General features: G+C 43.0%; 1 protein-coding gene across 1 annotated transcript in view; it reads right to left on the bottom strand.

Moving 5' to 3' along the window:
- Positions 1–19,849, bottom strand: part of LOC144752607 (scavenger receptor cysteine-rich domain-containing protein DMBT1-like) — a 1,088,995-nt gene that overhangs the window by 480,243 nt on the left and 588,903 nt on the right. The window contains exons 33-35 of the mRNA XM_078640489.1: positions 10,283–10,597; positions 5,458–5,481; positions 5,336–5,371 (exon numbers count right to left, since the gene is read on the bottom strand). Of these exons, the coding sequence (XP_078496615.1) occupies positions 5,336–5,371; positions 5,458–5,481; positions 10,283–10,597 (375 nt within the window). The remainder of the gene's footprint in view (positions 1–5,335; positions 5,372–5,457; positions 5,482–10,282; positions 10,598–19,849) is intronic.

Genomic DNA, 19,849 nt, shown 5'->3' with positions numbered 1-19,849 from the left:
CAATTTTGCCCCATTTCACCGTGAAACCATTTACTTTGCCCATCTCTAGTCGGTTTTGGGAGAGGGTGTGTGCGATTATGGTTGTCTGTGTTGGGTGATTTAGGAGGTCCAGATCTACTCTAAGGGCTGAGTGGTCGCTTAGATTGTTTGCCAGTAGGTTAAAATCCGTGGTAAGCTGTCTCAGCCCATCCGATGTGAGGACATAGTCGACCGTGGTCTCGTGTCCCCTCCCTAGGTATGTAGGACAGAAAGTATTGTCAACCGGATTTTGTTTATTTATTATAGACAATTCCAGATCTGTAAGGAGATTATTCATCGCTTCCCCTTTTCCGTCATGAGTAAAGTGAGCGAGAGGGTTGTCCTGTTCGTCCACTATCCCACAATTATGATTGATCAAGTGTGGGCAGGGATGTATGTTGAAATCGCCTCCCCATAGTAAGTGGACGGCGGCTTTTTTCCTGTATAGATTGATAGATCTAGCAATTTTTTCCTGGATTGTCAGAAGAATTTTGATAAAGTTGTCCTCTTCTAAGTTATTATAGAGGTTTACTAGGATGACAATAGTTTCTTTGCCAACTGCAATAGAGAATAATTGGTAGTTTGATGTATTCTCACTTTTAAGGAGTTTCAAGTTAGGGATAGTATTCGCTATGTAGGTGGTCAAGCCCCCCTTGGGTCTGCCCGTGATGCTGGGGAGGGCTGAGGAGAAAAAAGTTTTATAACCTGCGATGTGTAGCTCTTTTGTGGCCCATGTTTCCTGGAGGCATATTATTTTTCCATCCTCCAAGAATTTGGCTGCTGAACCATCTTCAATTTGGGGGCGTAGTCCTGCTATATTCCAGAAAATGACCGGCAGTGAACATGAACAATTATCTTGTCCCTTCGTCATTTCCCTTTCCGGGACCCGAGATGATATGGTTAGTTTATCATTGGTGGAATCTGGTGATGGTCAATCGACCATCTCCAGACTAGTATATCGGTTCATTGTTGGAATGCCCTGCCAGTTTTCCCAGTATGGTGTGTCTCCGTATCTGGGTCTAAACTGCCGCTGTGGTGGAACACCCCATTGTTCACAGTCTCTTCTTCTATTACGAGGTCCCATTACCTGCCATGGGCCGTCCTGTTGATGGTAATTTTGGTCAGTCGACCACCAGGAGAGCTCTTGGCCGTTCTGCTGTGGGGGGATTTTAAATCTAACATTAGTAAAATCCCAGGGCTGTGGAACTGCTTTAAGCCACAAGTTGTTTTGTTTGTTGAAATAGTTATTATAATGCTTTTTGGGATAAAAAAAGGAAAGACTCTTTGTGTCTATACCCCCAGTTGGATTATGTTGTTCCCAGGAGCATATATGTTCAACGACTTTAGGGTCCTCAAAAGTAATAACAATGCAATCACCCTGTATTGCCTTTTTTGTGTGTCCCACCCATGGGGTCCTACTGACTGTGGCTATCCTACTTATAGAATTGGGGGGAGAAGGACGATTTATATTCAGCCAATACTGGACCTTATTCTTTAAGGACCAGTTTGGCTCTGTTGTCTCCCCTACTAATTCTGGTACCCCCGTCATTACAACCACAAATGGCGATGCTTCAGGTGGTAGATGCATATAAGATCTAGCTTCAGGGACTCCTCGCGTGGTACCTTTATTTGCCATAGAGTTTGGTTTACTCTGAGGAATATTTGTGGCAACTGGGGTTATGGGGGCTGGCGTGGCTACTTTTGTTGGTTTTGTGACAGGAGCTTTTGGAAGTGTATTGGGATTTGGGGTTGAGATTGTTGTTACCGGAAGCAGTTTTCCTACTACAGGATTTTTTGTAACCGGTAGTGGTTTAGTTACAGGGCAAGTTTGAATAGCTTTTTTGCTTTGTAGGGAAGATACAGAATGATTGTTTGTTCCCTTTTTTTGAGTTTCACTTGCTAAATTAGATTGCAAAGAGTTGATAATTATTAACATTTGGGTCTCGATGTTACTTAATCTTTTTTCAAGGGGTTGAAATAAAGATTTTAGTGCCGAGGAAATGTTATTTACCAGGTCAGAAGTGCCTGGTTCATTGCTGTGGGGAATTATAACAGGTGGGCTTATAGCAATAGTATTTGTGTTATTATTGGGTGAAAAATGGTGTACTAAAACCTGATGACTAGTAGTGTCCGTCGCTCTTGGGGGCGAACACGTCAGGTTTGGGGGCGTAATGAGGTCAGTTGTCTCAGATGTTTTAGTTCCATTGACTACGTCTGGTTTTCCCTTTTCCTTCCTCTTCTTGACAGCCCCCTCCCTCCTCCCTCTTGCTTGTCTTTCTTCTTCTGGTGTGTGCACACGTAAGAGTTCAGGTGTTCTTTCTAGGTCGGAGTTAGTGGATGCAAGAGAAAGTTGAGAGGCTGAGAGATCTACATTATTCGGGAGGCTGAGCCTTTTGGTTCTTTGTGGTGATTCGGCTAAGGCGTTCTCTACCTCTGGAGTTCTTGCTGTGGCCAATGGGCCCATAGAGGAACGTCTCGCATTTGCGAGGTCTGTGGATACTCTTCGCTCTATCAAGCTAATACTGTGATCAATGAAGGTATTAGCCCTAGTGAGAAAATCATCCATTGGACCTAAAAGTTGATCTCCTATCCCTCCCTTTTTTAGTTTCTTCTGTTTGTGACTCCTAGTATTCATTTTCAGTGGGATAGATTGAGAGATATTGCAATCGGTGAGGTACAGTTGGATAATGTGGGAGTGAGGACCTAGAGGGATGGCCCAGCCCGGTCTCCTCACGTTCTCGAACGGCCTCAAACGGCCCGCTCTTTGCCCGGTCTTCGCCCCGGTTGCGACCCGCGCGCGTCCCCCTGCGCGCGTCGCTGGTTTTACTGATATTCCCTTGGGCGGAGAGGGGGCGTGGCACTGGGAGGGGGCGCGGCTCACGCGGGAAGAGGACCAGCTGTTTGTTGGTGAATGCTGGTCCTCGCAGTCCCGGAGCGGCGCCTCTCACCTCCAACTGCGGCCACACAGATGCTCCTTCCCACACGCTGTAGAAGCGATTGCTTGGCAGACAGGATCAGGTTCAGGGCTACTCCTGTAGCAAAGGGTCAGGCTGAAGTGACACGAAGCTCTCACAACGAGCGGGACTCTTATATGTTTTTCTTCACACAAAGACTACTCTCCAAGCAATCTGCAGTAGGAATCTGGGTAACTTGATCTGCAGGATTTTCAGAAACATGTGTTGAACTTAAAGAAAAGGTAAAAGGACCAGAACTCATACCCTGTATATCCCCTTCGATTAGAGTTGTGTAGGAAATGCAGGGTTAAAGGTGAATTTTCGAAGCTTTTCTTTCGAAGATAAAATCGCTGTAGAATTTGAAATTACAAGTTGTGCCCATCTCGTTGCCAAATCTGTTGTGACCTCAGATTAGAAAAGAATCCAGAGCCACAGCATTTCAGATTAGAAAAGAATCCAGAGCCACAGCATTTCAAGGAACTGCGAAGTAGTGAATAACTCGGCCAACCGGTAGGGTGAACCGGCGTAAACCGCTCGATCGCGGGGTCTGTTGCACGGCAGAATGGCCGGTGGGAAGAAGGCGTGATCCGCTCAGTCGTGGGGGCTGTTCAATGTAGATTTGCTCTCACTCAAGTAGATTTTGTACTTAAGTGGCAACAAAATCAACTTGAATGGCTGTGCGCTTTTGCATAACGCATGGTGCAGTTTGCGCTGATTTTCAGGATTGCTCGCACTACTGGCGCTAAATTGCAGCACGAGCAGTGCTTGTTGCATATTTTTTACCCGCTGGCGGAATTCTGCGAAGCTTGCGGAATTTTTCTGTATCCATGATGAATTTCGCTGAGTTCCGCCCACCCCTATTTGATTTGCAGGCCCTGGGTATATGTAGTACTATATGGTAGGAACTTATAATAAGTAAATTAAATGGGGCCAACAGTGGTATGCCAACTTTGCCATATTTTAGGGTGAGAACACAAGCACGTTTGCACTGCTTAGCAGTGGTAAAGTGCACAGAGTCCAACAAAAACGAATTCAGAAAAACAGGAGGGGCGAAGGCAAAAGGTTTTGAGGTGACCCTGTAGAGAGTGCAAAGTCCAACATGCTCAACCCTTACAGATCCTTGACTCTTTAAAAAAAGAGATACTTTTTGTCAAAAGAGTGTATGCAAAATATTTAAACTACTGTTGTTGTTTATTCCTTCATCTCGATATGATAGCCAGGTAGGGTCACTACCCTTTGATCTTCGGAGTTTACAGGCAACAACTCATTGCTAATGTCTTCCTTCTCCATCACTCAATCAGGAAACTACTGGAGTTCAAAACAGTAAACTGTGGACATCAATTAGATTCTGAAACCAACATAATTCACATTGTGATCGGTGGAGAGGTATGGACTCCTGTTGCTTGGTTGCTGAAAGTTTACTTCGTTGGTGTTTACTACAAATATATGGATTATGTATGTAGTGCAGCCTGATTGGGAATCTGTGCCATGGCATGCTATGGATTGAAGGGTCCCCAAATTCTGGCAGGATATTAATGATCATCTTTTTCATGCAATGTAAGCCTTATCTTTGGAAACACACTCATGCTCTGGCTAGATTTATGTTTATACTGCATGTAGAGCCTTCAGCTGAATCCATTATGGGCATCTTCGAATGATTTCAATTTTAAAGACTAGAGAATTATGTATTGTGCACCATGATTAGTTCATTGCAAATAACGCTCCAATCTAAGGGATGTTTTGGAACCACACAGGCAGCCTGCAGTGGTAAAAGTTCTGGACCTGATAAAGGTATCCATACTGGACAACTGTTTGAAATGGTAGGCCCAATGTCTTGACCTGTGTCTTTTTCCCAAAAATAATGGACTTCCAGTGATGTAGTGAGTAGGAACATGAGCATGCTTTTTTTCTTTAACAAATACAATTAATTAAAGCCTATGCTCATTTCAGATGAGACCTTTGGCACCACGGCGTGCGTGAACTAAAATTTTAAACACCAGAGAAGTTCTGCTTCGGCAAAATTATTTTACAGAATTCTCTTCCATTTGGCTGGCAGTGGAGTATGATATTCAAGAATTGTGAGGTTACTGGTCATCATTAAACTACTAACATATCTAAATAAGAATTTACAGATCATCGCAGAGCTGACTTTACTCATATTGTCAGGCTACAGAATCCGAAAGGGAAAAAGGTGAAATGATGTTTTTGTTCCTGAAGATATATTATTGCAGGCTTTGCTGCTCTGAACTCACAATTGAAATCACAGACCTCGCCATTTGGTTTCACTTGGTTGAGACAAACTAGAACATTGACATCTTTAATTTCTGTAATGGAAACACTAATGCTAACACCAAATGTCCTACCTGGGGCAGACGTACTTCTAGAAACATTGGATTTAGCTGGGAAAGAAAAGAAAAGAAAAATCTGTAAGTGCTCAAGGTGTATTGTGTATGCTACACAGCAGTGAATGATTTGTAACTGTTACCTGTTGTTGATGCGGGGATGGCATCTGCAAAAAGAAAAAATGCAGAATTAGCACACAAGGTGACAACCATAGAGAATCGAGATAAATTGGGTCATGTGGTGTGAACCTTTCACCTTTAGGGGCACAGTTCTGTTCTTGCATCTGTTAGGGAATACACTGTGTTTATAAGTGTGGTTAGTGATATCAGCCTGCTTGAGGGGCCCACCATGATGGACGGCGGGGCTCCGCCGCTTCTGAGTTTTGCAAAGCATGAATAGCGTCTGTGAGGCTGAGCAGATGTCAGCCTGTAAGACACCTGCCATATCAGGGTCAGACAGCCAGGGACTTCACACGTGCTACATGTGCAGGCACCTGATATGCTAAACCAAGCTTTGCTGGGCTGAAGATTTCACAGAGATGAGGGGGTGACCTCATCAGTAATTCATTTTGTAGTAGAAAATGTATGTTTAATTACGTTTAAATTTACCAGTGCTAACATAGGCCTACATTTTTAAAAGGCTACTATTTGTTGCCAACTTTCTTTGTGACCTATGAACATTTTATTTCTGGGTGAAGCTGGAGTTCTAACTTATGAATATGATGGTTTGTTTTCTTTCTTTCCCGTGTGAAGAAATGTTTTGTTTTCTTTGTGATAATCATGGTATCTTTTAAAGAATAGCTAATTCAGAAGCCGCCTGCAGGGTACAGACTTGCTGCTGTGCCTCATCTAGATCCAGATAATTTCAGTTTGAAGGACGCAGAAAGACGTTTGAATTGTGGAAGGTCCGGAGATACTAACAAGCATAAGATTGTAGCATCTTGCTTTAACCTGCTAAGAACGTCTCATGAGAACTCTGTATAAGTGTATCAAATTGGACTGAGTGTGTGAATTGGACTGATTTGTAATGCATCTTGGAAGAGGACCAAGTAGTAGACCTCAAACTCTACTGTTAATAATCACTGTGCATACTGAGGAACATACTGCAGGCCCTATACACAACCTGTAGCTATGTGATTGACTGCAGAGTCTGACCTATTGAACAACACAGTACCCTGTTCCTCTATGGCCATTACCCTGTTAATGGAGGTGGTCTACTCAGACTGTGTTCCCAAATGGCCATTCGCAAGCATCTGCGCCAAAAGTTTAAAGACATTTGACACTCGCTGTGTCGCTTGAGCCATGCAAAGTGGTGGTGGGCCTCAGGGTCTGGCCTCTGTTCGGGTCCCACACTCACTTCCCTCGGATGTCCAAGCACTGCTACACACGGAATTAAGTTGTGCACAGAGGGGTGGGCTATAGGGCTATGAAGGTAGCAAGGCCCGCAACCCAAAGAACATAGGTGGGTAACTTGCTGCTGCATAACATCTTCAGCCTTGTGCAGCTCTTTGTTTTGCAGGACCTAGCCTACAGCTAGTTCATGCACACAACCCACAAATTATCTTATTTTTTAAAGTTTTGGTGCTTTCTTAAACTTCTTACTTTTGAAGTTAAAATGATTCCTTTCTTTTTTTATTAAACTTTGGTTAAAATCTTTCTGACATTTCTTATACGGACCTTTACTGCCAAGGAGATTCCTTTTTTGTTTATCTCTTCCAAACAGACGATTTTATCACAACAGTTGCGGAACATGGAAAAAACTGGGGCCACCAATCATTGTCCTCTTTGACTTGTTATTGCACATATTGTGGCAGGGTCTCTTATTATTCCTCCTCATCCCTCTACTATCCATGCATCTCCATCCAGGATTACCTCTTTGGATGCAATCCCAATGTTTTCTCTCATTCACTTGTCCGGAACAAGAAAACGACTGGAAGCCTACACTGTAGCTCATGGTCAAATAATGCATGTGACTCTACAGGCGTTACCCATCTTATCGCAAGTTGGTTGTGTGGAAAACTTCCACACCAAAATTCTCACTTTCTTATTTTATGAGCAGTAAGAGACCTTGATGTGGAAAGCACCATCACAAAATTATCGTCCTGCTGAGCAGGAGATTGCCCTTCCTGTGCCACGGCTGCAGCCTGGCTTGCTCCAAGGGACCAGATGCTATGACGTTGAAGAAATCAATTAGTATGGCTGTCTCTTTGAAAAGACCAATACAAAATTGTGTCCATCAATGGATAGGTTCCTTCTCTCTTGAGGCTACGGGGTTACCTCAGGGGTTATATTGCATATAGAGTGGATTGTTTAACCAATCAGAAGGGGCATTTCTCGTTTTCAGTGGCATCATTGTTTCCACAGGCTGTTGGCCTTTTCAGATAGTCTGCATTGTTTAACCAATCAGATACCTAACTTTTTTATGTTTTTGGATTTGCGGATCCTTGAAACTCCCATAGGCAAAATTCTACGTTGCTGCCACATTCTCGCAACATTTCCAGATATTTAACCATTTATGGTGCCAGTAAGAGATACTATAACTCGTGGACAATCTCCAGGGGGAAATGTGGAGGATTTGTGAATCGCTGTAGACAATAAGAAAGATTTCATTAGGTTTCTGTGACTGTTATATTCCACTGTCAAATAGTTATTGTACATATATTACAAATCACTACACACTTGCTATAGGAGTGCCACAGCAGAGACCACCTGCTGTTTGTCCCCCTCTGCTTCCCTTTTAGGGAATGCAAACTTTTGCAAACTTTAACTATTGCTTCTGGGCAGAATGACCAGCACAGGCCAAACCCAGAGGACGCTGCATAGGATACCAGTTTAGATTAGACCAAATAGATCAGGTCTCCTCCAAAGTGTGTCATGTGGCAATTCTCTACCACCCATGCTGGACACAAAAAGTTATCTTCAAAATATGTCACATGTAGGTTACTTGATAAACAACTCAGCTCAGGAAGCAATGGGAAATAATCATTGGAACATCACTGATGGACAAGCATTTTAATGTTTGGGATTAAAGGCAATTTAATTTAACCAAAAAGAAGAGGTTGCATTTATATCTGCCAACTCATTACAGCAAACCTTCCATTCTGGCAACACACCGCAAAAGGACATCCTGCAGCAGACAAAGGTTGAAGGTGACCCATGCTTCATTCTTATTGGCTTGCACTGCCTTGGCTGCATGACGATGATCTTCATAGGAGAACAGAGTGCAAGAGCACAAAGACATGAAGCCCTGTTACACCACACAAATGCAAATATATATATATTTTGTATCCATGTTGCAATTCCACTGTTGTAGTATTTTGTTGTTTAACTCCAAAATATTAAAAGTAAAAAAAACTGAATATAGTTCTTCTTGAAAGCAACTTTTATAGCAAAAAATATAGATTGGGAGGGTCATCAGAGGTGGTCTGACCGCCATCTGCTGCTGCGGTCCAACCGACGCATTACAATGCGTGCGGTCAGAGGAAGCAGGGGCGGGGACAGTCAGATGCTTTCTGATGGGCTCGAGGAGCCTGCCAGAGCATTGCAGGGTCAGTAATCCCTACAGTAGGGGTGGTGCCTTCTCAGGCACTGGTGTGGGGATTACATGGTTCTCCCGCCATGAAAAGGCTGGCGGAAAGTGATTTAGGGGGCTCCTAGTGGACCTCCCTTTGCCCCGGGCCCACTGCTATTGGGCCTGGGGTCACCTATGGTGCTCCCCTAAATATCCCTGCACCAGGTTACAGGGATGTTTTTAAGGTGTATATTTGCTGTTGTGGCTTGTGTTGCAGCTCGCTGCACAAGCCACAATAAAAAATGTACACTTTCCAACAGCTGTGAAGGCTGTCACAATGTAATGAGGTTAGCAGGACCGCCAACTCCTTGTCAGGCGGTCCCTCTTCAGCTGCTGTCTGACTGGTATTGTAATGATGCCCTTAGGTGTGAAAAGTCATTGAGCGTGAATGAAAGTTAGGACAGTGGGGGTGAGCCAAAGAGCCACAGGCATCCAACGGCCACAGAACATGACCTCTGGCCTTGTGCAGCGGGGCAAGGGCAGGCCCTGGTTTCCAGTTAGGCCTAGCACCCGATCGACATCATGTCTCCCACCCCAGCAGGACACACAATTTGGCCATTCACAGAGCGGTTGGGACGCAAGGCCCTGTGTTCACCCTCAATGGATGTCCAACCCCGGCTGCCATGCCGATCCAAATAAATGTGCACAAATAAAAAAAAATATTTGAAAATGGTTTACTAATAAACATACCTTTACTCTATTATGAATACAGTGCAGGGAAAACTATATTTTAGTGATCAAAGATTGCCTTCTAGAATCAGTTGACGGGGAAAAAACTAGAGGCCAAACATGCAAAATTTAATTATGGTGATTCTTTCTTGCTGCAAGAATTTAACTCTTGTCCTAAGGAGATGTTTATATACCATAGTTAATCTCTACTGTGCGTGGAACAATAGCAAATCATATATGCAGTTGTGCAGAGAAAATATGCTATTTATCACTATTATTGATGGAGTGGCGGGTCGTCATGACCCACTCAAGACTTCACACCTCCTTTGTCATGACCTCTTTCCACACTCAATAATGGTAATAATAGATAGCATATTATGCTGTTCACATTATATATATATATATATATATATATATATAGGTATATACATATGTTTGTGTGTGTGTGCGTGCACACATATATGTATATGAGAGCATGGGAAACATGAGACTTTGCCTGGGCCAACTCATAAAGCAAAATAGATCAACTAAGATCTCTACTTTTTATTCATTTAAATATCTCATAGTTCCCTTAGACCCATCACGTTTGCAAAGGAAAAGACAGGTCCTAATGCCGACTGCAAATAGAACACAGAATACAGACAACATGACTATGGTGAGAAACAATTTTTCCTGGGCACTGACACCAGAGAAGCAACACATTTGGCTCCACGAAATGAATCCCTTACCTGAGCAGGTGACTCCAGCGTCCTCTAGGTGGACACAGTTGTGTCGCATCCACCCTAAGTGACCGCACTCCGACAGGGAGGACTCTGAGCCCCTGCAGCTGACATCATCTAGAAGAATGCTTCCATTGCCTTGACCAAAGTAGGCAGAGCCAGGAGCGGAAACTGCCCAGCCACAGCCAAGCTCTCTGCACACAACCTCTGCATCGCTTAGGTCCCACAAGTCATCACACACTGTCCCCCAGGAGGAGTTGTAGTAGAGCTCAACGCGGCCCGCGCATCTGCTACCACCATTCTGGAGTCGGATGGGGAAACGCACTGGAGAAAAAACACAGGGAACCAGAAAGTGATGATGTTGACTATCCAATAATCATCTTTAGAGTACCAATGATACCAAAGAAAAACTAGAGATTATATTTAAAGGTTATGTCTTCATATCTAAAGAGCCCTTAAACAGAAGTAATATTGTACTTAACCACAGCCACTTATTTTGAATCCAATTGAGGGTAAAAAAAACGTGTTGCTAAAGCTACAAAATGCTGCAGATCCTTATAAACATAGACCTTTCCCCTAATTATCCTGTTGACGAAAATGTTAGCCAGCAAAAGCATCTCTCTGTCAGTAACATCCCCAGGAGAGAAGCACGTTTATTATTCTTGAATTGTATCCCACGGGTTCCTGGAGCTTTGTAATGTACATCTATTCCAATTCCCAATTAACATTGAGTAGAAGTCAAGTGAACCCACCAGTTCTAGTTTTGTTTTGAAGCACAGGAAATTAAAATGTTCCTTCGCTCTGACAGGATTACTCTAGCCTGGGTAACTTCCAAAATCAAAGGCTATGTAGGGTGTGGCACAGAGCCAAGCAAAGGACCCTGAAGCATGTTTTATATCCCAGTTGTTGCGTCAAAACTCCACTGGACAAACGTGTATTAAAATGTGCGTCCTAATGGTGCTAAGAAGTGCATTCAATTCCCCCGTGACCTGTCACCACCGTAGATTACTTTTATGTTCATATTGTGAAATTTATACCGTGGACAAAACCACATGGGTTTTATACGAACCAAAGTAATAAATATAACAACTTTGCCTAAAAGTCAGGACAGGGGAGCATTATCCTTCAACCTTAAGGTGGCATTTAAGCAGGTGAATTTTTGTGGCCTTTCAGTAGGATAGACAATTCTGAACGAGTCTGAGTTCTTCTCTGAGGAGATTCTAGCTTCATTGAGCTGGGCTAAATACTGGCTTCTTGAGACTCTTTGATTCATTGGTCACAGGATTTTCCAGCAAGAGGCATGACCCGCCTCCAGCATTTCTTGGACCTCCAGTACCCAGGGGGGTAACGCAGGCCCCTGCGGTGTAGGGAGGTGGGGGCAGTCCCCCAGAGTTCCCCAAATCTTCAAGTGGGGTCCAGTTTCGCTCAAGGCCAATAAATATCTGTGAGATATGGGATGCAATAGCAAGAATATTTGGTTTGATGAGCGAGGTTCCTAGCAGTGTGCGAATCAAGCACATTAAAACGGCTTGTAGGCAGAAGTATGAAATAGATAGAATAGTGTACTGATCAATATCTTCATCTGTGGCATTATTGTGAGAAACAGGGTTGTTGGTCGAGGGGTGAAACAAAAGCAGTCAGGCTTAACTTAGAGGCAATGTTTTAAAGTAACAAAGTGAAAACATTCATAGGAAAGATCCCATATCAATTTACAAAACTAGAATACAATTGAAAACAGTATTCAACAACAAAACAGCATACATCCAATCAATAGAACTAGAGATATGTCATTTCAAAGGTTTAGTATCTAAAAGAGCAAAGCGCCACTAGTGGTAATCAGGCCATGCCACACTGGGGAAAATTCACAAGATCAACTTGACTGCAATGGAGCTCGGGCTGGATACACGGACCAGGTAAGTCATGCCAAAAACATTATCTTCTCAACATCCGGCGCAAAGTCCAGTTTGTAGTGCAGGAGGCCGCAAAGAGCAGTGAAAGTGTGGGGATGGTCGTCGCTGTAGCGGGAATATCCTGTCAGATGTCCCGGGCGGTCGTTGCTGGAGTTCCCTATTGCTGGTCATCGCGGACTGTCAATGCTGTAGCACGAAGTGCAGATCTCGCGTTGCCAGTCTTCGCTGGTAGTCGCTGTAGTGCAATGAGTCTAGGTCACCAGAAGTACGTGCTGGCGGTCAGCTTGGGCGGCAAGATCTTGCCGAAAATGGGCCAATTCGCAGTCACAAAGAGCCCAAAACTTTCCTTAAGTAGTAGTTCAACTGATGGCAGGGTCCCGGACCTGGGAGGCTTCTCTTGTTGATCAGTAACTCAATCCAGCAGAGGTCTGCAAGCCTCAGGCAGGTCCAGTTGCAAGTTCAGGCAGGTCCAGTGCAGCAAGTCAGCTGGGCAGTTGCAGGGAGACCACTGGAGCTTTTTATGTCACTGTGGCTATGAACAGGAGGTCAGTCAGTGGACCCTGGGAGTCACCTCAAGTAGCCTGGGATAAAGGGAGCAGGTCCAGTCTTCTTTCTCAGACAGCATGGAAGGCCTCCAGCAGCAGAGCAGTACTCTGGCAGCAGGACAATCCTTCTTCTGTAGTAGCCACATGTACATTAGTGTACTGAAAGTTTGCTCTGAGGGTCCAATATTTGTACGTGGTACTAGCTTTGAAGTTGTAGAAACTTCTAGACTTTCTCCCACATCTCGGTCTGGAATTTCCTTCATCCCTGCCCTTGTCATAGTATGTCTGGAGTTAACAAAAGGCTACAGTGAAGTTCTTTGTGTGTGTGTGCTGAGGCAGCTCCTTTAAAGTGTAAGTGTGATAAGTGACAGCTCCGACCCACTGATTAGGTCAGGATGACCTATCCTGCCAACACCCAGTCCCTGCATATAATACTGTCTGGGAGGAAGACACAAATGCCAACTACCAATTATGCCTTGTTAAGTTACCCATGATACAGGCTACAGGCACCAAATGGTTACGACAAGGAAATGCCAACGTACTAAATGTCAAATAATAAAGAAGGCTGACAACGTTACTATTCAAATCCTGACTCATGAAATATAAATAGATTATGTCAACAATATATGTTTACTTAAAAATATCTCTAGCACTGAACATCAAAGTGATAGAAAAAATATTTCACCACTCCAGTGCATATAAAAAAAAATGATTGTTTTACTTAAGGTCAAACCAGAAACACAAACAAAAATAATGGGTTACATCAATTCCAGCATCCGACAGACTAATGACTCAAAAGTGTCCCATCAGTTCCATAGATAGGGCCAAAACTACTGTTGATCCATTCTTACAAGTAGGAAGTAAGAACAGGACCGAATCTGTTGATAAAAAAATTAGATGTGTTTTGACAAAAGTCGAACTTGTTTCAAAGAAGCAAGTAGCGGACAGATGTAGACGTTTCGGTGTCTGATATAGATAATATGCAAGACCATCCTTAGGACAATGCTTTTTAATTGGAGTTTCGATCTCGCCGGAGTGAACATCGGTGGTCCGTGTTGCCTAAAGCTTGTTACTGCAGGAAGATTTCCCTGTCTTGGGGTCAGATAGTGATCTCTGCCCCTTCCCCACACACCCCTCCCTTGAGGGTGGGTGTGTTTGCGGGCTGCCAACACCTGTCCGAGAATCTACGAGGACCGATAAGTATAGAGTACCCATTGTCCTGATGAAGCCTACATCATCTGGCTGAAACGCGACCGCGACTGCGTCGACACCTTTTGCTTCAATTGGAGTCCCTTGTTACGTTGAAATAATTTGTTGGATTTTTTTCTGATTGGCACCTACATAAATATAGATTGGGTTGATTTTATAACCCCCAGGTGCTTCACTCTTGGGACTACCATTGTGTTGTGCTCTCATTATAAACTAAGTGGAGGCACTGATCCAAATTAGGATACATATATATATATATTTTTATATATATTTGTTTTGTTGTGTTTGGGGTACATAGAAACGTGCTATTGTAAATGTAATGTATATTTGTATATATGTATATGTGATAGTTTGTAGATATATTGTTGGTTGTTGTGCTCCCCTTGATGTCCGCTCATATGTGTGCCGAAGAATTTACATATGGAATTTTTTGCATGTTTGATTTCTGTGTCACAAGAGAATTAATTGTTTCTTGTTTGAAAATTTAATTTGGATCAATCCCTTTGGTACCTTTTTTTGCTACTTTTTCATCTTAGGATGTCTCCTGCTCAGGTATGGGAGGCTTAAATGGGCAGAACCCCTGACCATTTTTTTGCTAGTCCATTCTTACAAGTAGACAGTAAGAATAGGAACACATCTGTTGATAAAAAAATGAGATGTGTTTTGCCAAAAGTCAAACTGGTTTCAAAGAAGCAAGTAGGGGACAGATGTAGACGTTTCGGTGTCTCATATAGATAATATGCACAACCATCCTTAGGACAATGCTTAGAAATACAACACCCCTTAGATATCGCAGTCTAGTTTCAGCTTTCTTTGAAACCTGCAGGAAAATGCACATAATAATTAGATTTATTTTACATTTGAGTTCACCACAATACTTGGTGTTGTAGTATGACAAATTAAGATTTTACATTGTTGAAGGTTCTAACCAATTAGAACACAAAATGTGGTCCCATGGCAAGTCCTTAGTACCAATATAAATGGCCATTAAATCCAGTTGAAACGGCTATGTGCATTATCTTGCAGATTTAAAAAAAATGACACTAAACTGTGAAATTTGTGTGTGTGTTGGAGGCCACCTTTTGAAGTGTATATCGTGCATAGAACAGCTCTGCCCCAGCGATCCTGGCTTAATGGCCCATCCTGCCAACACCTAGTCAACTTCTATCTAACTGCAAGGGGGAATACACAAACCCTAGCAGATAAGCTATTCACATTCATATGACCCAGTACCCTGCCAATGGGTTCCAAATGGTTAGGACAAAAAAGTAAACTTTCTAAAAGTAGTTTTTTCACAAATGTAACTTCAAATCTGACTCTACCATTAAAAAAGTTTTTAAATTACAATTAATTTGAGTCCAAACATGACATATTTACCTGTTCCCAATCAAAGGCAAGCACTTATTAAATGTAATAGGGTAAACTAATGTTATCCTATCTGAAAGACAGTCATTACAGTAGTGAAAAAACGAATGTAGGAGTTTTTCACTACCAGGACATGTAATAAAAAAAAAAACATGCCCTACTTTTTCAATGCATTGCACCCTGCCCTACAGGGTATTTAGAGTCAACCTTAGGGTGACATATTAATTGCAAAGCAGAGTTTAGGCATGGCAAAAAGATTAATTTGCCAGATTGAACAGTTTAAAACTACCCTTATCGCAGCAAAGACAGATTCAAATTCAAATTTGCTTATTGTTTTAGACCTCTTTCGAGATTCACAATATAAATATATACTGTAAATACCATTATTAAAAGGCAACCTTAAAATAATGGTAAAAAGTCTTAAAAAATGTAAACAGATTATAACAAACAAATTAATTTGGTGGTATTCAGACTAAGTCGATCTAATTGTTAATTCTAAAACCAATATTTCGAAAAAAATAGCGGTTTTGTAATTTGATTTGTAGGCTCAACCAAATGTTTACTTGGGCAGATAAATAAGACATGTGCTAAGTCTTGGACGCCTCCTTTACAAAGGTCTCATGGAACCCTGTTCATCAGTTGTTTCAGTCATTTCCCCCCAATGTTTGGTTAAAGCATTTAAAGGGAGGTTCCCTAGACGGAGCACAAATATGCAACTCCTGACTCTATCATTTAGAGAAACTCTGAGATATTTTTTGGCAGATTTGTTCCTCAATTTTGGCTGGAGAAGTCCTTTACTGAGATAACTGAGAGCAGTGTTCCTTATCTAATTCAAAACTTAATCTTGGGGTTGATTTTTCCAAGGAAGACTTCAATAATGCAGTTGACCAAGACTGCAAAAGATATAGGGGCTCATTATGATCGAGGACGGACTTGAGTCCTTCCGCGATCATCGAGGAGGAGGGAACCTCCGCATGGCCTGCGGAGTTCCCTCCTCTCCAATTAGGATGTGACCGCCACACTGGCGGTCACATCCTCTATTTTTAACATTGCGGCGGGTGCAGCTTCAAGCTGCACCCGCCGCAATGTTAAAAATGCATGCACTGCATTTGTATGCAGAAAGCGGCAGGCACCGCGCGTTGCCTGCCGATTACTGCATACAAATGCAGGGGGGTCCCATAGGTACCCCCCATGTGCACCCCCCCTTCACCCAGGAGGCCCTCAACGGGCCCCCGCAGTGAAGCTCCGTATGCTTTTCCACGGCGGGCTTAAGCATTTCTTTTTGGGCATCCTAATATGGCTGGCGGTGTCTGAGAGACACCGCCACCATATTAGGGCTTTTCCGCTGCTGTTGTAAGCCAACCGCGGCGGAAAAGCTGCGGACGTAAACCTGGACCCACCAGCCATCCTAATGTGGCGGTGGGTCTTTGGTGGGTCCGCTGAGGTTTTTCCGTATCCTCCGGACCGGCAGAGGCTTCCGCCGGCCCGGAGGATACGGAAAAACCGGTATCCTAATCTGCCCCTAAGGGAGCTTTGAAAGTGCCAAAGGGCTATATCAAGATTTTTTTTTTAATGTAAACTGAGTTAAACTATCCATAAAAGTTTCTTGGTAGAAAAGAGCTCTTAAGGAGCCGTCTAGAGCATGTAAAAGATTATACGCCAATTTAATTATGTTTGCCAGAGCTCTACTATTGGAACTAACTACTGATAGTTCAAGGTGTAGCACTTGAACAGGCGTGGCTTGGCTCACACTAGTAATCTTAGGTAAAAACTTCCCTTCCATAAGGTTTAGGAAAGACCACTTCTTTATAGAGATATAATTGCTGAAAAACAGAGATATATTCTAATGCATAAATTAAGAAGGGCGGAATCTTAACTCGATACATTTCAAGAAGAGGCTAGAAGTGTCTCTTTCCTGGAGATAACTAAAATCTCTTTATCGCACTTAGGTGAGCTGCAGTCTTAAATTCCAACTGCTAGGAGTGGAAATTAGATTCTAATGTCTGACAAAAGACTCTACTCAAATAGGTGTACGTCTTTGCCACTTCTAATAGTCTCCCTCCTAACTTCCAGGTAAAATAAAGGGAATGTCTCCTACCCCTAAATGGGACCACTTTTGTTTTAGAGAGGTTTAGTGTCTGCATACCTGAAAAGTGCATCCAGATTATGCTGGAGGCCAGTAGGGGGTAAGCTCAAACAAAGCTACGTCGTCAGCGTACATTAAAATATGAATATTTGTTAATGCTATTTTTGGAAGGTAGTTTTTTACTTCTAAGAAACTATCTGGCAAATCATTATGGAATAAAGAAAATAACAGTGGAGCAAATAAACATCCCTGCTTAAGTCCATTCAGAATGGGTATTTTCTGGGTCAGTCCCTTAACCCCACTCAACTGCACTTGGCACCATGTAGATGAATGGAGGGCTACTTAGCAGTGAAGACAGTCCTGAGCATGTTTTAAATGGCCACTGTAGTGGGTGGCTCAATGAGTGCTACAGGACTAATAGGAGTATTTAATTTTTGGGGTGGGCAGAATGCTCCATCCCGCCTGCAGAATATTGCCCACTCTTCGTTACTCAAATATGGAGTTCTAGCCAAATTCCATATGGCTCAATTATTCTCTCACGAGGCTCCACATTATATGTGCTGGCAGGCGCGATCAAAATTTGGGGTCCACTAGCATGATTTTGTAACCAACCGGCAGAAACAATTTACTCAAATGGCTACGTGCTCTTGTGTAATGTATGGTGCAGTTTGCGCTCATTTTCAGCAACGCTCGCACTACTGGCGCTAAATTGCAGCACGAGCAGTGCTTTTTGCATATTTTCCACCTACTGGTGGAATTCTGCGGAATCTCACAGAGTTTTTCTGCATCCCTGATGAATTTCCCGGAGTTTAGCCCACCCCTATTTGATTTGAAATCCCTGGGTATGTGTAGTACTATATAGCGGGACTTATAATAAGTAAATTAGATGTGACTTTGACATGTTTTAGGGAGAGAGCACAATCACGTTTGCACTGCTTCGCTGGTAAAAAAGGGAAAAAGGGAGGGGTGAAGGCAAAAGGTTTTGAGGTGACTCTGCAGAAAGTGCCAAGTCCAACATGCGCAACCCTTACAGCTTCTTGGCTCTTTAGAAAAAGGGATAGTTTTGGCCAAAAGAGTGTATGGAAAACATTTAAACTACACCTGTTGTTTATCCTTTCATCTCAATACATTAGCCAGGTCGGGTTCTACCCATTGTTCTTCAGAGTTTACAGTCAACAACTCAGTGCCAATTGTAAGGTTAATTCCACCCTAAAATCGTATATATACAGATATTGAAGAAAGTACGACTTTATTGGAGAGGGAGAAAGTACATCTGTATGAGCCGGTGGTGGTTCCCCAGCTGCTGAGGGATAACTACTCCCACAATGCATTGCGGCACAAGTCTTGTGGTGGAAGACTAGACTGCAACACCACACATCTTCCTCCTTTACAAAACCAAAGATAAAACAGAAGGGGGTGCCCCTAAGTGGTTTGTATCTCCAATACGCAATCTACTTTAACAATAAGGAGGAGGGTTACATTCAAAAACAAAATGGATACCTCCTCCAGAGCATACATAAAACTTTCATAGTATGAACTTAACACCACAGGAGTGGTTGCTGACAGGTAACACTGTTTATGGATAACAGTACGTGAGAGATGAAGGCCTACAGCTGGCGTAGGTGGGGGGGAGATGGAAAGCACAGGCGGGCAGGGGGTAAGAGAAGTGAGTGAGTGAGTGAGAGAGAGAGAGTTTGAAAGGAAGGAAGGAATCGGGGGAAGGATTATGATGGCTGTACCCCCACTCAACAGGATCTAAATAAGCTGAAAAGTGAAGTCTCAAGTCTTTTGCATATCGCATTCAATATATTTTTGGGGTAACACCACAGTCCTACCAGTGCGGGTGTACATCTGTGGAACTGCACCCCTATCTGCTTCCTCAACCTGGGATTTGGTCCCCATAGTGTTTCCTTCAACTTCTCTGTGGTGTAAAACTGGAAAATCTTCTGGTCTGTCTGAGGTGTAGGTGGGATGCTTGTCATCAGTACCTGGTCTTCGCCACCAGGGTTGAGTGTGATGCCCCAGGCTCCCTGGTCCACCCACCCCAGGACGAAGAGCCCTTTTCCCGCAACATATAACTTCCCTGTGGTTTCTCTCCCCTTAAATGTAAATCTTAGTTGTCTAAACCTCACTATGGGGATTTTCTCCCCTGTGAATGGATGTACATCAGTTGGGTGTAGTTGATTTCCTATGTCTCCTACAAAATAATTTTCCTATACCTTTTTTTTAACGTATAGTGTATGGCAAGCCTGAGTCCGCCACCATTGATGTGTGCACACCCCTAATGTTTACAATGCAGGATGTTTTTTTCCTTACAATGTTATCAATGCCTAGTACATGTTCTTCAATGCATAATACACAATCATCATTGACACAATCTTCCCATTCTTCAGAGTCTGTTTCATACAACAAGCATTTTACAGTGGCATTACATGGCTTCCTCTTGCACACTTTACCAAAG

This window comes from Lissotriton helveticus, chromosome 5_1, assembly GCF_964261635.1.
Source record: "Lissotriton helveticus chromosome 5_1, aLisHel1.1, whole genome shotgun sequence".
Classification (NCBI taxonomy): domain Eukaryota; kingdom Metazoa; phylum Chordata; class Amphibia; order Caudata; family Salamandridae; genus Lissotriton; species Lissotriton helveticus.
The sequence above is the reverse complement of the archived record's forward strand: the minus strand, read 5'-3'. Positions and strand labels throughout refer to the sequence as shown.